The sequence below is a fragment of the Pristiophorus japonicus genome, unplaced genomic scaffold, assembly GCF_044704955.1.
Source record: "Pristiophorus japonicus isolate sPriJap1 unplaced genomic scaffold, sPriJap1.hap1 HAP1_SCAFFOLD_773, whole genome shotgun sequence".
NCBI lineage: Eukaryota > Metazoa > Chordata > Chondrichthyes > Pristiophoridae > Pristiophorus > Pristiophorus japonicus.
The window spans coordinates 136,935-152,575 of NW_027254690.1; the positions used below are offsets into that span (position 1 = coordinate 136,935).

General features: G+C 52.4%; 1 protein-coding gene across 2 annotated transcripts in view; it reads left to right on the top strand.

The window, feature by feature from the left end:
* Positions 1-15,641, top strand: part of xrra1 (X-ray radiation resistance associated 1) — a 142,992-nt gene that overhangs the window by 74,604 nt on the left and 52,747 nt on the right. For both annotated transcript variants that reach the window (XM_070874312.1, XM_070874313.1), the window contains 2 exons: positions 3,830-3,894; positions 9,308-9,433. In XM_070874312.1, coding sequence (XP_070730413.1) covers positions 3,830-3,894; positions 9,308-9,433 — 191 coding nt within the window. The remainder of the gene's footprint in view (positions 1-3,829; positions 3,895-9,307; positions 9,434-15,641) is intronic.

A 15,641-nucleotide genomic window follows, 5' to 3' on the forward strand; every position in this document is an offset into this window, starting at 1 on the left:
TTTGATTAACCTGATTGAATTTTTCGAGGAGGTAACCAGGAGGATTGATGGGGGCAGTGCGTACGATGTAGTATATATGCACTTGAGCAAAGCTTTTGATAAGGTCCCACATGGCAGACTGGTCACGAAGGTGAAAGCCCATGGGATACAGGGCAAAGTGGCAAGTTGGATCCAAAATTGGCTTAGAGGTAGGAAGCAAAGGGTAATGGTTGATGGATGTTTTTGTTATTGGAAGGATGTTTCCAGTGGGGTTCTGCAGGGCTCAGTACTGGGACCCTTGCTTTTTGTGGTATACATCAATGATCTAGATTTGAATATAGGGGGTATGATTAAAAAGTATGTGGATGACACTAAAATTGGCTGTGTGGTTATTAATGAAGAGGAAAGTCATGGGCTGCAGGAGGATATCAATCTACTAGTCAGGTGGGCAGAACAGTGGCAAATGGAATTTAATTTGGAGAAGTGTGAGGTAATGCACTTATGGAGGGTTAATAAGGAAAGGGTATACACATTAAATGGCAAGCCACTTAGAAGTGTAGATGAACAAAGGGATCTTGGAGTGCTTGTCCACAGATCCCTGAAAGTAGCAGGCCAGGTGGATAAGATGGTTAAAAAGGCATACAGAATGCTTGCCTTTATTAGCCGAGGCATAGAATACAAGAGCAGGGAGGTTATGCTTTAATTGTATAATACTTTAGTTAGGCCACAGCTGGAATATTGCGTGCAGTTCTGGTTGCCGTATTATAGGATGAACGTGATTGCACTAGAGAGGGTACAGAGGAGATTTACTCGAATGCTATCTGGAATGGAGAATCTTAGCTATGAGAACAGATTGGATAGGCTTGGTTTGTTCTCATTGGAACAGAGGAGGCTGAGGGAGACCTCATTGTGGTGTATAAAATTTTGAGAGGCCTGGATATAGTGGATAGCAAGGGCCTATTTCCTTTGGTGGAAGGGTCAATTACGAGGGGACATAGGTTTAAGGTGGTTGGTGGAAGGTTTAGAGGGGATTTGAGGGGAAGCTTCTTCACGCAGAGGGTTGTGGGGATCTGGAACTCGCTGCCTGGAAGGGTGGTAGAGGCAGAAACCCTCACCACATTTAAAAGGTGCTTGGAATGCAATAACCTGCAGGGTTACGGACCTAGAGCTGGTAAACATAGAAACATAGAAAATAGGTGCAGGAGTAGGCCATTCGGCCCTTCGAACCTGCACCACTATTCAATATGATCATGGCTGATCATTCACTTCAGTACCCCATTCCTGCTTTTTCTCCATACCCCGTGATCCCTTTAGCCGTAAGGGCCACATCTAACTCCCTTTTGAATATATCTAACGAACTGGCCTCAACAACTTTCTGTGGTCGAGAATTGCACAGGTTCACAATCCTATGACTGAAGAAGTTTCTCCTCATCTCGGTCCTAAATGGTTTACCCCTTATCCTTATACTGTGACCCCTGATTCTGGACATCCCCAACATCGGGAACTTTCTTCCTGCATCTAACCTGTCCAATCCTGTCAGAATTTTATATGTTTCTATGAGATCCCCTCTCATTCTTCTAAATTCCAGTGAATATAAGCCGAGTCGATCCAGTCTTTCTTTATATGTCAGTCTGGTGAATCTTCGCTGCACTCCCTCAATAGCAAGAATGTCCTTCCTCAGATTAGGAGACCAAAACTGCACACAATACTCAAGGTGTGGTCTCACCAAGGCTCTGTACAACTGCAGTAAGACCTCCCTGCTCCTATACCCAAATCACCTCGCTATGAAGGTCAGCATGCCATTTGCTTTCTTTACTGCCTGCTGTACCTGCATGCCTACCTTCAATGACTGATGTACCTTGACACCCAGGTCTCGTTGCACCTCCCCTTTTACTAATCTGTCACCATTCAGATAATAATCTGCCTTCCTGTTTTTGCCACCAAAGTGGATAATCTCACACTTATCCACATTATACTGTATCTGCCATGCATTTGTCCATTCACCTAACCTGTCTAAGTCCCCCTGAAGCCTCCTAGCATCCTCCTCGCAGCTCGCACTGCCACCCAGCTTAGTATCATCTGCAAACTTGGAGATATTATCTTCAATTCCTTCGTCTAAATCATTAATGTATATTGTAAATAGCTGGGGTCCCAGCACTGAACCCTGTGGCACCCCACTAGTCACTGCCTGCCATTCTGGAAAGGACCCGTTTATTCCCACTCTTTGCTTCCTGTCTGCCAACCAGTTCTCTATCCACGTCAATACATTACCCCTAATACCATGTGCTTTAATTTTGCACACTAATCTCTTGTGTGGGACCTTGTTAAAAGCCTTTTGAAAGTCCAAATGCACCACATTCACTGGTTCTCCCTTTCCACTCTACTAGTTACATTCTCAAAAAATTCCAGAAGATTTGTCAAGCATGATTTCCCTTTCATAAATCCATGCTGACTTGGACCGATCCTGTCACTGCTTTCCAAATGCACTGCTATTTCATCTTTAATAATTGATTCCAGCATTTTCCCCACCACCGATGTCAGACTAGCCGGTCTATAATTCCCTGTTTTCTCTCTCCCTCCTTTTTTTAAAAGTGCGGTTACATTAGCTACCCTTCAATCCATAGGAACTGATCCAGAGTCCATGGAATGTTGGAAAATGATCACCAATGCATCTACCATTTCTAGAGCCACTTCCTTAAGTACTCTGGGATGCAGACTATCAGGCCCTGGGGATTTATCGGCCTTCAGTCCTTTCAATTTCCCTAACACCATTTCTTGACTAATAAGGATTTCCCTCAGTTCGTAGTAAGTGGGATTAGACTGGATAACCTCTTGTTGCCTGGCGCAGATATGATGGTAAGTACTTCATGGAATCTAATACGGCCAGAGTGGTCTCCTGGACTAGTTTCGATCACCTGGATGGGTCGGAGAGGAATTTTCCCAGATTATTTTTCCCAATTGGCCTGGCTTTTTACCTATTTTTTTGCCTCTCCCAGGAGATCGCATGGCTCCGGGTGGGGTGGAGTGTAAAATGTTGCAATACATGGGGTATCGCAGTTGTGTGGGGCGGACTGGTTGGGCTGGGTGCTCTTTACCTTTCCGCCATTGTTCATAGGTTTATATGTAATCTTCAGGGCTGCTGACCGAGGGCCGTGCGGCTCTTCATCGGCCGGTGCGGACACGAAAGGCCGAAATGGCCTCCTTGTGTGCTGTAAATTTCTATGTTTCTATGTTACCTCTGTAACATCTACTAGGCCTGCTTCCCATTGTGTGCTCTGTGATCCTCCGATTCCTCCTTCCTGTGCAATCTCCCTCTCTTCCACAGGCGACAGCGCTTCCAGCCGTCTCGACCCCTCGCTCTTCCATTTACTTAAATTTGGGTTACTAATGAGCACAAAATCCAGATTGACACTTCTGGTGCAGTACCGAGGGAGCACTGCAGCATCAGAGGTGCTGTCTTTCAGATGTGACGTTACACCAAGGTCCCATCTGCCCTCTCAAGTGGGCGAAAAGGTCCCATGGCACTATTTTGAAGAAGAGCAGGCGAGTTATCGCCAGTGTCCTGGCCCAATATTTATCCCTCAACCAAAATCACTAACAGCAGATTATCTGGACATTATTACAATGCTGTTTATGGGAGCTTGCTGAGCACAAATTGGCTGCCGCGTTTCCTACATTTCAACAGTGACTACACTTCAAAAATACTTTATTGGCTGTAAAGCGCTCTGGGATGTGCTGAGGTTGTAAAAGGTGCTGCATTCCTACAAGTTCCTTCTTCCTTTCTTGAATTATTAAAGTGTGACTGCGTACTCAATAAGCTAATTCATGTTGTCTGACTTTCCAATTGCAGACTTCTCTTCGTTTAGCTCGGCCCCCAGTGTGGAGCTGTCCACTGTGAACGTATCCAATGTGCAGGTAAACTATGTTGTACTGAGTCGTTAGGGCTTGAGATCATCACAGGCAGTCCCTCGGAATCGAGGAAGACTTGCTTCCACTCTAAAAGTGAGTTCTCGGGTGACTGAACAGTCCAATGTGGGAATTACAGTCTCTGTCACAGGTGGGACAAACAATGGTTGAAGGAAAGGGTGGGTGGGGAGTCTGGTTTGCTGCACGCTCCTTCCGCTGCATGCTCTCGGCGAGGAGACTCGAGGTGCTCAGTGTTATGACTTTGGATGACTCCACGAGGTAATGTGTTGTACTTGAACTGTAGCGACCTTAGTCCTGTAATGATAACTCCAGAGTGAGGATCACACCTGGTGGCCTATCTCTTATACTAGGCCAGGCACACCTGTAGAGGTAACCTACAAGTCTCCCACTGCTGTGCCCTCTGGTGGCACACCGCGTGATAGTACCAACAGTAGCCATAAAGGACACATGACACTCAGCGCCTTCCCGGATGCTCTTTCTCCACTTAGGGCGGTCTTTGGCCAGGGACTCCCAGGTGTCGGTGGGGATGTTGCACTTTATCAAGGAGGCTTTGAGGGTGTCCTTGAAACGTTTCCTCTGCCCACCTGGGACTCGCTTGCCGTGTAGGAGTTCCGAGTAGAGCACTTGCTTTGGGAGTCTTGTGTCTGGCATGTGTACAATGTGGCCTGCCCAACGGAGCTGGTTGAGTGTGGTCAGTGCTTCGATGCTGGGGATGTTGGTCTGATCGAGGACGCTAATATTGGTGCATCTGTTCTCCCAGGGGATTTGCAGGATCTTGCGGAGACATCGTTAGGGTTTGAGAATGACTGCGGTGATTCCCTAATCTGCCGCTCAGAGGGGAATGTGTGGGCAGCAATTTTCTGAGCGGTGCTCCCAGTCAGTGATGCCTCCCACCAGGGGCCACGTCTCGCAGAATCACCCCGGTGTTATAATCTTCCGCACAAAAATGTAATTATCGCTTGTAACCTTCGTGGTGCCTGCATCACTTTTCCTTGGCATAACAGAACATAACATAAGAAATAGGAGCAGGAGTCGGCCATCTGGCCCCTCGAGCCTGCTCTGCCATTCAATAAGATCATGGCTGATCTGGTCGCGGCCTCAACTCCACTTCCCATCCTCCCTCCATAAACCTTGACTCCCCTATCGTTCAAAAATCTGTCTATCTCCGCCTTGAATATATTCAATGACCCAGCCTCCACAGCTCTCTGGGGCAGAGAATTCTAAAGATTCATGACCCTCTGAGAGAAGAAATTCCTCCTCATCTCCGTCTTAAATGGCCTGCCCCTAATTCTGAAACTATACCCCCTAGTGTCCAGAACCAGGGGACACAGTCTAAGGATAAGGGGTAGGCCATTTAGGACTGAGATGAGGAGAAACTTCTTCACTCAGAGAATTGTTAACCTGTGGAATTCCCTGCCGCAGAGAGTTGTTGATGCCAGTTCATTGGATATATTCAAGAGGGAGTTAGATATGGCCCTTACGGTTAAGGGGATCAAGGGGTATGGAGAGAAAGCAGGAAAGGGGTACTGAAGGAATGATCAGCCATGATCTTATCGAATGGCGGTGCAGGCTCGAACGGCCGAATGGCCTACTCCTGCACCTATTTTCTATGTTTCTATGTTTCTATTCTCCCACAAGGGGAAACATCCTCTCAGCATGCACCCTGTCAAGACCCCCCTCAGAATCTTATACATTTCAATAAGATCACCTCTCAATCTTCTAAACTCCAGTGAGTATAGGTCCAACCAGCTCAAACTTTCCTCATAAGTCAACCCCCTCATCTCAGGAATCAACCTCATGAACCTTCTCTGAACTGCCTCCAGTGAAATCGGTACTTTCTGTTCCATGTACTTTCCTTCCCTATTTTTGAGGAGAGGAGCACAGACCTCAAATTCTTCAGTGGAGGGGGTGGGAGTATCTTTCCCCACCCTGGTTGAAAGGTCCACAAAGAGGTTGACAGAAAGGTATGGTCACAGGCGGCCAGGGATATAAATCCCATTGGCACAGTTCACCAAGACTTGGGTACAAGTGCCGGAGTGATCTAACCAGGAGTGGTAAGTGTCATGTTTCTTACATGTCCTCTGGTGACACACCTTGATATAGTACCAACAGTGGCCATGGTACTATATCAAGGTGTGCCACCAGAGGGCACAGCAGTGGGAGACTCGTAGGTTACCTGTATAGGTCGAGCCGGCCCGCCAGAGGTCTGCCAGACAGAATCCAGATAGAGCTAAGCCCAGAGCATAGTTAATGCAGAGGTGATTTGCACTGAGGTTTCAGCGGGGAGTGATGTCATGTATCCTACATGGCCACTGTTGGTACTATATCAAGGTGTGCCACCAGAGGGCACAGCAGTGGGAGACTCATAGGTTACCTGTACAGGTGTGCCTGGCCTAGTATAAAAGGCAGGCTACCAGGTGTGATCCTTACTCTGGAGTTAACTAATAAAGGACTACGGTCACTATAGTTCAAGTACAACACACTACCTCGTGGAGTCATTGTTAGAGCATCTGAGGACACAACAGTAAGGTGCACAGGTGCCTGTTATTTCTGATCTGCATCAAAGCGGGCGAGGCATGTTGCAGTAATCTCACCCCCAGTAAGTACCTGTGAGAGTTTGTGCCTTCCCATTGCCGAATATCATCTGTGCACCATCCACCCAGTCCCTTGACCCCTGCCCTCCTGCACAGGTTGTACAGCAACATCCTCCTGACATCCTTTGCACGTTGTGGGGGGTGTAACCTTGTTCATGTTGCAGCCAAAGTCTGCTCACACTCGAAGGGAGCGTAATGCAACTGGAGGTAACTCGAGCAGCAATACACCAGCTGGGGGCTCCTGCATTTCATCAGCATGTTCGACACACTCTCGACTCCAACGTATTCCTGATGGTTTTATCACACGACCCCCCGCCTACAACCCTCCCCATCCCCCATCTACAACCTTCCCCATCCCCCACCTACAACACTCCCCATCCCCCACCTCCAACCCTTCCCCATCCCCCACCTCCAACCCTCCCCCATCCTCCACCTTCAACCCTCCCCCCATCTACAACCCTCCCCCATCTACAACCCTCACCCATCCCCCACCTCCAACCCTCCCCCACCTCCAACCCTCCCCCACCTCCAACCCTCCCCCATCCCCTACCTCCAATCCTCCCCATCCCCCACCTCCAACCCTCCCCAATCCCCCACCTCCAACCCTACCCAATCCCCCGTCTACAACCCTTCCCCATCCCCCACCTCCAACCCTCCCCCACCTCCAACCCTCCCCCATCTACAACCCTTCCCCATTCCCCCACCTCCAACCCTCCCCCACCTCCAACCCTCCCCCTCCCCCTCCCCCGCCTCCAACTCTCCCCCTTCCCCACACCACTGGTCACCCAACACGTCCATCGTCATACCACCCCGCCTTCCCACGCCAGGAGGATGTAAAAGATCCCATGGCACTATTGGAAGAAGAGCAGGGGAGTCCTGGCCAATATTTATTCCCCAACCAACTTCACTAAAACAGATTATCTGGTCATCATCACATTGCTGTGTGTGGGAGCTTGCTGTGTGCAAATTGGCTGCCGCATTTCCCACATTACAACAGTGACTACACTTCAAAAAGTACTTCATTGGCTGTAACACGCTTTGGTGTTGTGAAAGGCACTATAGAAATGCAAGTTCTTTCTATTTACAGGCTGAGCCATTTGGGGAACATCTCCCCCCTTAAAGCCCACCTCTTTGACCAAACTATTGATCACTTCGCCTAATATTCCTTTGTCTCGCTGTCCATTTTTGTCAGCTTACTTCTCTGTCTAGCACCTCGAGATGTTTTTCTACGCTCTAGACGCTATATGTATCTTTAACAACAACAACTTGCATTCATATAGCACCTTTAATGTAGTACAGTAAAACGTTCCAAGGCACTTCATAGGAGCGTTAACAGTCACAATTTGTTGCCGAGCCACATAAGGAGATATTAGGACAGGTGACCAAAAACTTGGTCAAAGAGTTTTAAGGAGCGTCTTAAAGGAGGAGCAAGAGGTAGAGAGCAAAGTTCCCCCCTAATTTTTGGGGGGATGCGTGGTCCCTTTCGTTGTGTATGTATAACGTATGTACTGTAACACTAGACCACTGAATGTATCTTAACACTGTATACACTATACCTGTACCACCAGAGGGTGCTATTGGTGGAGACCTAAGGGTCACCTGCACACTGCAGGTAACCAGGTATAAAAGGGAGCTCACCTCATTGTGTCCTCACTCTAGGAGCTGCAATAAATGGACTAAGGTCACTACAGTTCAAGTACTATACCCTTACCTCGTGGAGTGATTATTAGAGTGCTTGCATATACTATACCTTTAATGGGCTGCGTGGCCCATTCAAACCCAGGCTGTGCGACACCGGCAGAAAGCCGTGCAGAGGGATCATTGGGAGAGAGGTGGAGAGGTTGAAGGAGGGAATTCCAGAGCTTAGGCCGCCAATGGTGGAGTGATTAAAATCGGGGGATGCGCAAGGGGCCAGAATTGGAGGAGCGCAGAGATCTCGGGGGGTTGTGGGGCTGGAGGGGATTACAGAGATAGGGAGGGGCGAGGCCATGGAGGGATTTGAAGACAAGGATGATGGAAATTGTTGCTATTTAATCTTTATTGAATCACACTAGCGGTTGATGATGAAAGTGTAACCCTGCAATGCTGCCCTCCCAGTGGGGAGCATACTGGCCAGGGGAGCAGGTCGGAGAACCGGGCTGTAGACCTGCCCTCTTGGAGCTCATCGTCCCTTCAGGGAACGGGTAATTGAGCCCAATATTAATAAGAACATGAGAAATAGGAGCAGGAGTCGGCCATTCAGCCCCTCTAGCCTGCTCCGCCATTCAATAAGATCATGGCTGATCTGATCTTGGCCTCAGCTCCACTTCCCCGCCCGCTCCCCATAACCCTTGACTCCCATATCACTCAAAAATCTGACTATTTCCACCTTTAAATATATTCAATGACCCAGCCTCCACAGCTCTCTGGGGTACAGAATTCAAAAGATTCACGACCCTCTGAGAGAAGAAATTTCTCCTCATCTCCATCTTAAATGGGTGACCTTATTCTGAAAGGTCCCTGCATGGCCTTGCCCCCTCCCTATCACAGTGATCCCCTCCAGCCCCACAACCCCCTGAGATCTCTGCGCTCCTCCAATTCTAGCCTCTTGCACATCCTCAATTTTAATCACTCCGTCATTGGTGGCTGTGCCTTCAGCTGTTTGGGCCTAAGCTCTGGAACTCCCTCCCTAAACCTCTCTGCCTCTCTCTCCTCCTTTAAGACGCTCCTTTTCTTCCATGGGTAATTATACAAGAGGCGTGCGGTGTTCATTTCCAAGGAGATGTTTTAGCTAAATAAAAATAATGTCCTCCCTCTCCCTGTTTCAGGGACAAGCAACTAAGAAACAATTGGTGACACCTCCCCAGAAAAAGCCAATGTGCTTTCCGAAACTGAAGAATGAGTTTCTCCCCCCCTTCTCAAAGCTGACGCACCTCAGCCTGGCAAAAAATAAGGTAATGTCTGGATTCAATCACCGCTCACCTCGCTCTCACCTTTACCATGTTGCATGGAACGGTGAGAATTACATGATTCTGTCCGTGGCAAGTTGTGACGAATGGATGTTGGGGGGAACAAACAGACAGACGGTGAAGGGGGTGGGGAGGGGGGGAAACAGTGGGAGGGGGGACGGACGGGGGAAGTGTGGGGGACAGTATGGGGGGGGGGGAGTGTGGGGGGGTTAAGTGTGGGGGGGGAGAGTGGGGAGGCATTGTGGGGGGGAGGGGAGTGTGTGGGGGGAGTGTGGGGGGAGGCAGTGTGGGGGCAGTGTGGGGGGAGGAGTAGGGGGGAGTGGGGGGGCAATGTGGGGGGGGCAGTGTGGGGGCAGTGTGGAGGGAGGAGTAGGGGGGAGTGTGGGGAGGGGAGTGGGGGGGGGAGTGTGGGGGGCAGTGTGGGGGGGGAGAGTGGGGGGGGAGAGTGTGGGGGTGAGTGTGTGGGGGGAGGGTGGGGGCAGGATTGTGGGGGAGGGAGTGTGAGGGGGCAGTGTGGGGGAGGGCTGAGTGGGGGGAGGAGTGTGGGGGGGCAGTGTGGGGGGCAGTGTGGGCGGGGGGAGGATTGTGGGGGAGGGAGTGAGAGGGGGCAGTGTGGGGGGGCTGTGTGGGGGAGGGCTGTGTGGGGGGAGGAGTGTGGGGGGGGACAGTGAGGGGGGAGGAGTGTGGGGGGCAGTGTGGGGGAAGGAGTGTGGGGGAAGGAGTGTGGGGGAAGGAGTGTGGGGGGAGGAGTGTGGGGGGGCGTGTGAAGAGGCAGTGTGGTGGAGGCAGTGTGGGGGGGGAGTTTGGGGGGGCAGTGTGGGGGGTGGAATTGTGAGGGGGGGGGGGAGTGTGGAGGACGAGTATCGTGGGGGGCAGTGTGGGGGGGGAATGTGGGGGGAGTGTGGGGGGGGCAGTGTGCGGGGGAGTATCTGGGGGGCAGTGTGGAGGGGAATATCGTGGGGGGCAGTGTGGAGGGGGAGTGTGGGGGGGCAGTGTGGGGTGGGAGTATCGTGGGGGGCAGTGTGGGGGGGCAGTGTGGGGGGGGAGTGTGGGGGGTCAGTATAGTGGGGGCCTTGTGGGGGGGCAGTGTGGGGGGAATATCGTGGGGGGCAGTGTGGGGGGGCAGTGTGGGGGGGGAGTATCGTGGGGGGCAGTGTGGGGGGGCAGTGTGGGGTGGGAGTATCGTGGGGGGCAGTGTGGGGGGGCAGTGTGGGGGGGGAGTGTGGGGGGGCAGTATAGTGGGGGGCCTTGTGGGGGGGCAGTGTGGGGGGAATATCGTGGGGGGCAGTGTGGGGGGGCAGTGTGGGGGGGGGGAGTATCGTGGGGGGCAGTGTGGGGGGGGAGGTGTGGGGGGGGAAGTGTGGGGGGGACAGTGTGGGGGGGAATATCGTGGGGGGGAGTGTGGGGGGATTATCGTGGGGGGCAGTGTGGGGGGGGAGAGTGGGGGGGGCAGTGTGGGGGGGAATATCGTGGGGGGCAGTGTGGGGGGGGGGGAGTGTGGGGGCAGTGTGGGGGGGAATATCGTGGGGGGCAGTGTGGGGGGGGGAGTGTGGGGGGGGCAGTGTGGGGGGGAAGTATCGTGGGGGGCAGTGTGGGGGGGGCAGTGTGGGGGGGAGTATCGTGGGGGGGCAGTGTGGGGGGGCAGTGTGGGGTGGGAGTGTTGGGGGGGCAGTGTGGGGGGGAATATCGTGGGGGGCAGTGTGGGGGGCAGTGTGGAGGGGGAGTATCGTGGGGGGGTCAGTGTGGGGGGGAGTATCGTGGGGGGCAGTGTAGGGGGGGTCAGTGTGGGGGGGAGTATCATGGGGGGGTCAGTGTGGGGGGGAGTATCGTGGGGGGCAGTGTGGGGGGGGAGTGTAGGGGGCAGTGTGGGGGGGCAGTGTTGGGGGGAGTATCGTGGAGGGCAGTGTGGGGGGGGCAATGTGGGGGGGGAGTATTGTGGGGTGCAGTGTGGGGGGGGGAGTATCGTGGGGGCAGTGTGAGGGGGAGTATCGTGGGGGGCAGTGTGGGGGGGGAGTGTAGGGGGGCAGTGTGGGGGGGCAGTGTTGGGGGGAGTATCGTGGAGGGCAGTGTGGGGGGGGGCAGTGTTGGGGGGAGTATCGTGGAGGGCAGTGTGGGGGGGGGCAATGTGGGGGGGAGTATTGTGGGGTGCAGTGTGGGGGGGAGTATTGTGGGGGGCAATGTGGGGGGGAGTATTGTGGGGTGCAGTGTGGGGGGGAGTATTGTGGGGGGCAGTGTGGGGGTAGTATCGTGGGGGGGAGTGTGGGGGGGGGCAGTGTGGGGGGGAGTATCGTGGGGGGGAGTGTGGGGGGGGGCAGTGTGGGGGGGAGTATCGTGGGGGGCAGTGTGGGGGTAGTATCGTGGGGGGGAGTGTGGGGGGGGCAGTGTGGGGGGGAGTATCGTGGGGGGCAGTGTGGGGGTAGTATCGTGGGGGGCAGTGTGGGGGTAGTATCATGGGGGTCAGTGTGGGGGGGAGTATCGTGGGGGGGAGTGTGGGGGGGGCAGTGTGGGGGGGAGTATCGTGGGGGGCAGTGTGGGGGGGCAGTGTGGGGGGAGTATCGGGGGGGATGTGGTGGGGCCACAGTGGGGGGGATGGGGGGGGGTGGCACCTAGTTGCTCCAACATTCATTGGACGTTGATTTAAGACCCAGATTTACTCTGGTTCACACTGCAGCTGTTTACATAGAACATAAGAAATAGGAGCAGGAGTCGCTTGTGATGCTTTTGCAGTTGGATAGTTCGGGGTTCATCAATTGTAAGAATAGACACGTATAATCAATTGCTGAATATGAGTTACCTAAATGATACCAGCTGTATCAACAGCATTCACCCACAGCCTCTTGGCATACGGGACTCGCATTTGTCCGACATAATGAAATATATAAAAGTTACAACACGCTGTAGCTCTTTGGGGAACGTTCATCTAGTCTTTCTGAGGCTTGCATTTGCAGTCAAGAAGACACGTTTGTGATCTCCTGGTGGAATCCTTGGTGTGTGAGTATTGGTACCTATATCTGGAGGCCCCGACCTGCGTGCGAACACCAGCGGCAGGTCGGGGCCATAAAAGGAGCGGAGGTGTGGCTGCCCGGGAGCAGCGTAGAAGCATACTGCTTCAGGGAGCAGCGTGTTATGTATGTTAACTGGGTTTTACCTGCCACCAGACGGCGCGACTGTCGGAGTCCTAATGGTCACTGGCAGACACGTGCAAGCCGTGTATATAACGTTGGCAGCCATGTTGAATCCTCACTTTGAGAATAAATAAACTGGAGTAAGGTCATGCCTGAACTAGCTCACCGTAATTAGCCTTGCGGAGTTATTCGATACTTAACAATTGGCGACGAGCTTAAAATACGAACTTTCACGCAACCATGTCTGTTGGAATTTTGGAGAGATTCGTGGAAGGCGAAGACTGGGAGGATTTCACTGATCGCCTCGACCAGTACTTCGTAGCCAACGGATTGGAAGGAACCGATAATGCAATTAAGTGCGGGGCAGTTCTCCTCACCGTTTGTGGGTCAAAAATTAATGGCCTTATCAAGAATCTACTCTCACCGACTCGACCAATGGATAAGACTTACGATGAATTGTGTATGCTGAATTGGGTTCGAAAAGACTTTAAACCGAAGGAAAGCATCATCATGGCGAGGTATCGTTTCTATACGCACAATTGCTCCGAGGGCCAGGACGTGGCGGAATTTGTTGCCGACCTGAGACGTCTCGCTGGGCCGTGCAACTTTGGAGCTGCTTTGGAGGAAATGCTGCGGGACTTTTTTGCGCTTGGCATTGGCCACGAGGTTACCCTTCTAAAGCTGCTGGCTGCTGAATCTCTAGACCTGAGCAGGGCCATCACGATTGCCCAGGTATGCATGTCCACGGACGAAAACTCGAAACAGATATCTTCCCAGCATCGAAACTCACCGGCAAGTACTGTGCATAAAATATCATCAGCACGCAGAGCTGCACATGGCAGGGCCTACTCGTCCCCATTCGTACGACCTGTAACTGCTCAAAGTCCGCCATCGGGGGTGAATCAAACCTCGCCTTGTTGGCGTTGCGGGGGCTATCATCGGGCCCATCAGTGCCGATTCAAGCACTACGTGTGCAAAGACTGTGCAACAATGGGGCACCTTCAGCGAATGTGTCCGCAACCGAGCAAGCGTGCTGCAATACACCACGTGGCTGAGGATGATCGATCCAGCGTGGATCAAGCGGCACAGGCAACTCAACCCGAGGTACAGGACGAAGAAGTGTATGGGGTACATTCTTTTTTTTTTTGAGATCGAGGAGCCTGGGTGGCGGCTTGTTGCATTCCAGCTTCTGCAAAGCCTTCCTGCCTTGCGGCGGGCAGCAGGAGCCGAGGACGGGCCGGTCCTCTGCCGGCTTGGAGGCCCTGGTCTCGTCGCCGTCGCTCCACACCTGGCCGATGCCAGGCCAACTGCCGCCCTCCTTCGCCATGCCCAGCCAGCTCCCGGAGGTACAGCTGAAGACGGTGGGCGCACGCCGCCAGCAGAGGCTGGTACCGATGGAGCAGTCGGTGACCCGCGGCAGGGGCCGGCTGCTGATGGACATGGCCCTCTTCACCGGCCGCTCGTTCCGGGTGGGCTGGGCGCCCAACAGGACCCTGTGTCACAGCGGGGATCAGCTGAGCTGTGCTGTTGCCGAGGAGGGCCCCGACCCGTGCAGTGTGGAGTATAACTTCTTTCCAAAGCCCGCCAAGATCAAACAGTAAGTGTTGGAGATGGGCAGGCTTTGGGTCGAGTGCGATTGTGGGGCTGTGGGGCCTGTGGATCGCACCCAGGCGTACAGTTAATGGTCGCGCCCCATCTTTCCTTTTTGCTGGGCGAGCGAGTAGTCATGAGTTCAGATCCACGATGGGCCGAAATGGCCTTCCCTGCTGTAAATATTTATCAACATGAGAGGTGATCTTATCGAAAGGTTTAAGATTGAGGGGCTTGACAAGGTGGATGCAGAGAGGATGTTTCCACTGATGGGGGAGACTAGAACTAGGGGGCATGATCTTAGAATAAGGGGCCGCCCATTTAAAACTGAGATGAGGAGAAATTTCTTCTTCCAGAGGATTCTAAATCTGTGGAATTCTCTGCCTCAGAGAGCTGTGGAAGCCGGGACATTGAATATATTTAAGGCGGAGATAGACAGTTTCTTAACCGATAAGGGAATAAAGGGTTATGGGGAGCGGGTGGGGAAGTGGGGCTGAGTCCATGATCGGATCAGCCATGATCGTATTAAATGGTGGAGCAGGCTCGAGGGTCCGTATGGCCCACTCCTGCTCCTGTTTCTTACGTTCTTGTGTTAACATAACAAAAACAGAATCTGATCATTATCATTGTGGGATAAAAGCAGAAAATGCTGGAATTCTCAGAGGGTCAGGCAGCATCTGTGGAGAGGAAGCAGAGTTAACGTTTTGGGTCGATGACCCTTGGTCAGAACTTTTGGGTTGAAGGGTCATCCAGATTCCAGCATCCGCAGTATTTTGCTTTTGTATTATTGTGGGAGCTTGCTGTGCGCAAATTGGCTGCCACGTTTCCCACATTACAACAGTGACCACACTCCAAAAAGTACTTCATTGGCTGTAAAGGCGCTATATAAATCCAAGTCTTTAAATGTCTATGATTTAATCGTATTGAATAAATCTGGTGGTTTGTGGGTTGATACCAGGGTGGAAAGCTGCCAGATTGTTAATTAAAATCCTGCAGGCGAGGGGACTTACTGCCTTTAAACCCGATCTGGCCTACACGTGACTCCAGTTCAGCACTGCGTGATTGGCCCTTGATGCAGTTGTACAGGGCCTTGGTGAGGCCTCACCTGGAATATTGTGTTCAGTTTTGGTCTCCTAACCTGAGGAAGGACGTTCTTGCTATTGAGGGAGTGCAGCGAAGGTTCACCAGACTGATTCCCGAGATGGCTGGACTGACATATGAGGAGAGACTGGATCAACTGGGCCTTTATACACTGGAGTTTAGAAGGATGAGAGGGGATCTCATAGAAACGTATAAGATTCTGACGGGACGGGACAGGTTAGATGCGGGTAGATTGTTCCCGATGTTGGGGAAGTCCAGAACCAGGGGACATAGTCTAAGGATAAGGGGTAGGCCATTTAGGACCGAGATGAGAAACTTCTTCACTCAGAATTGTGAACCTGTGTAATTCCCTACCGCAGAGAGTTGTTGATGCCAGT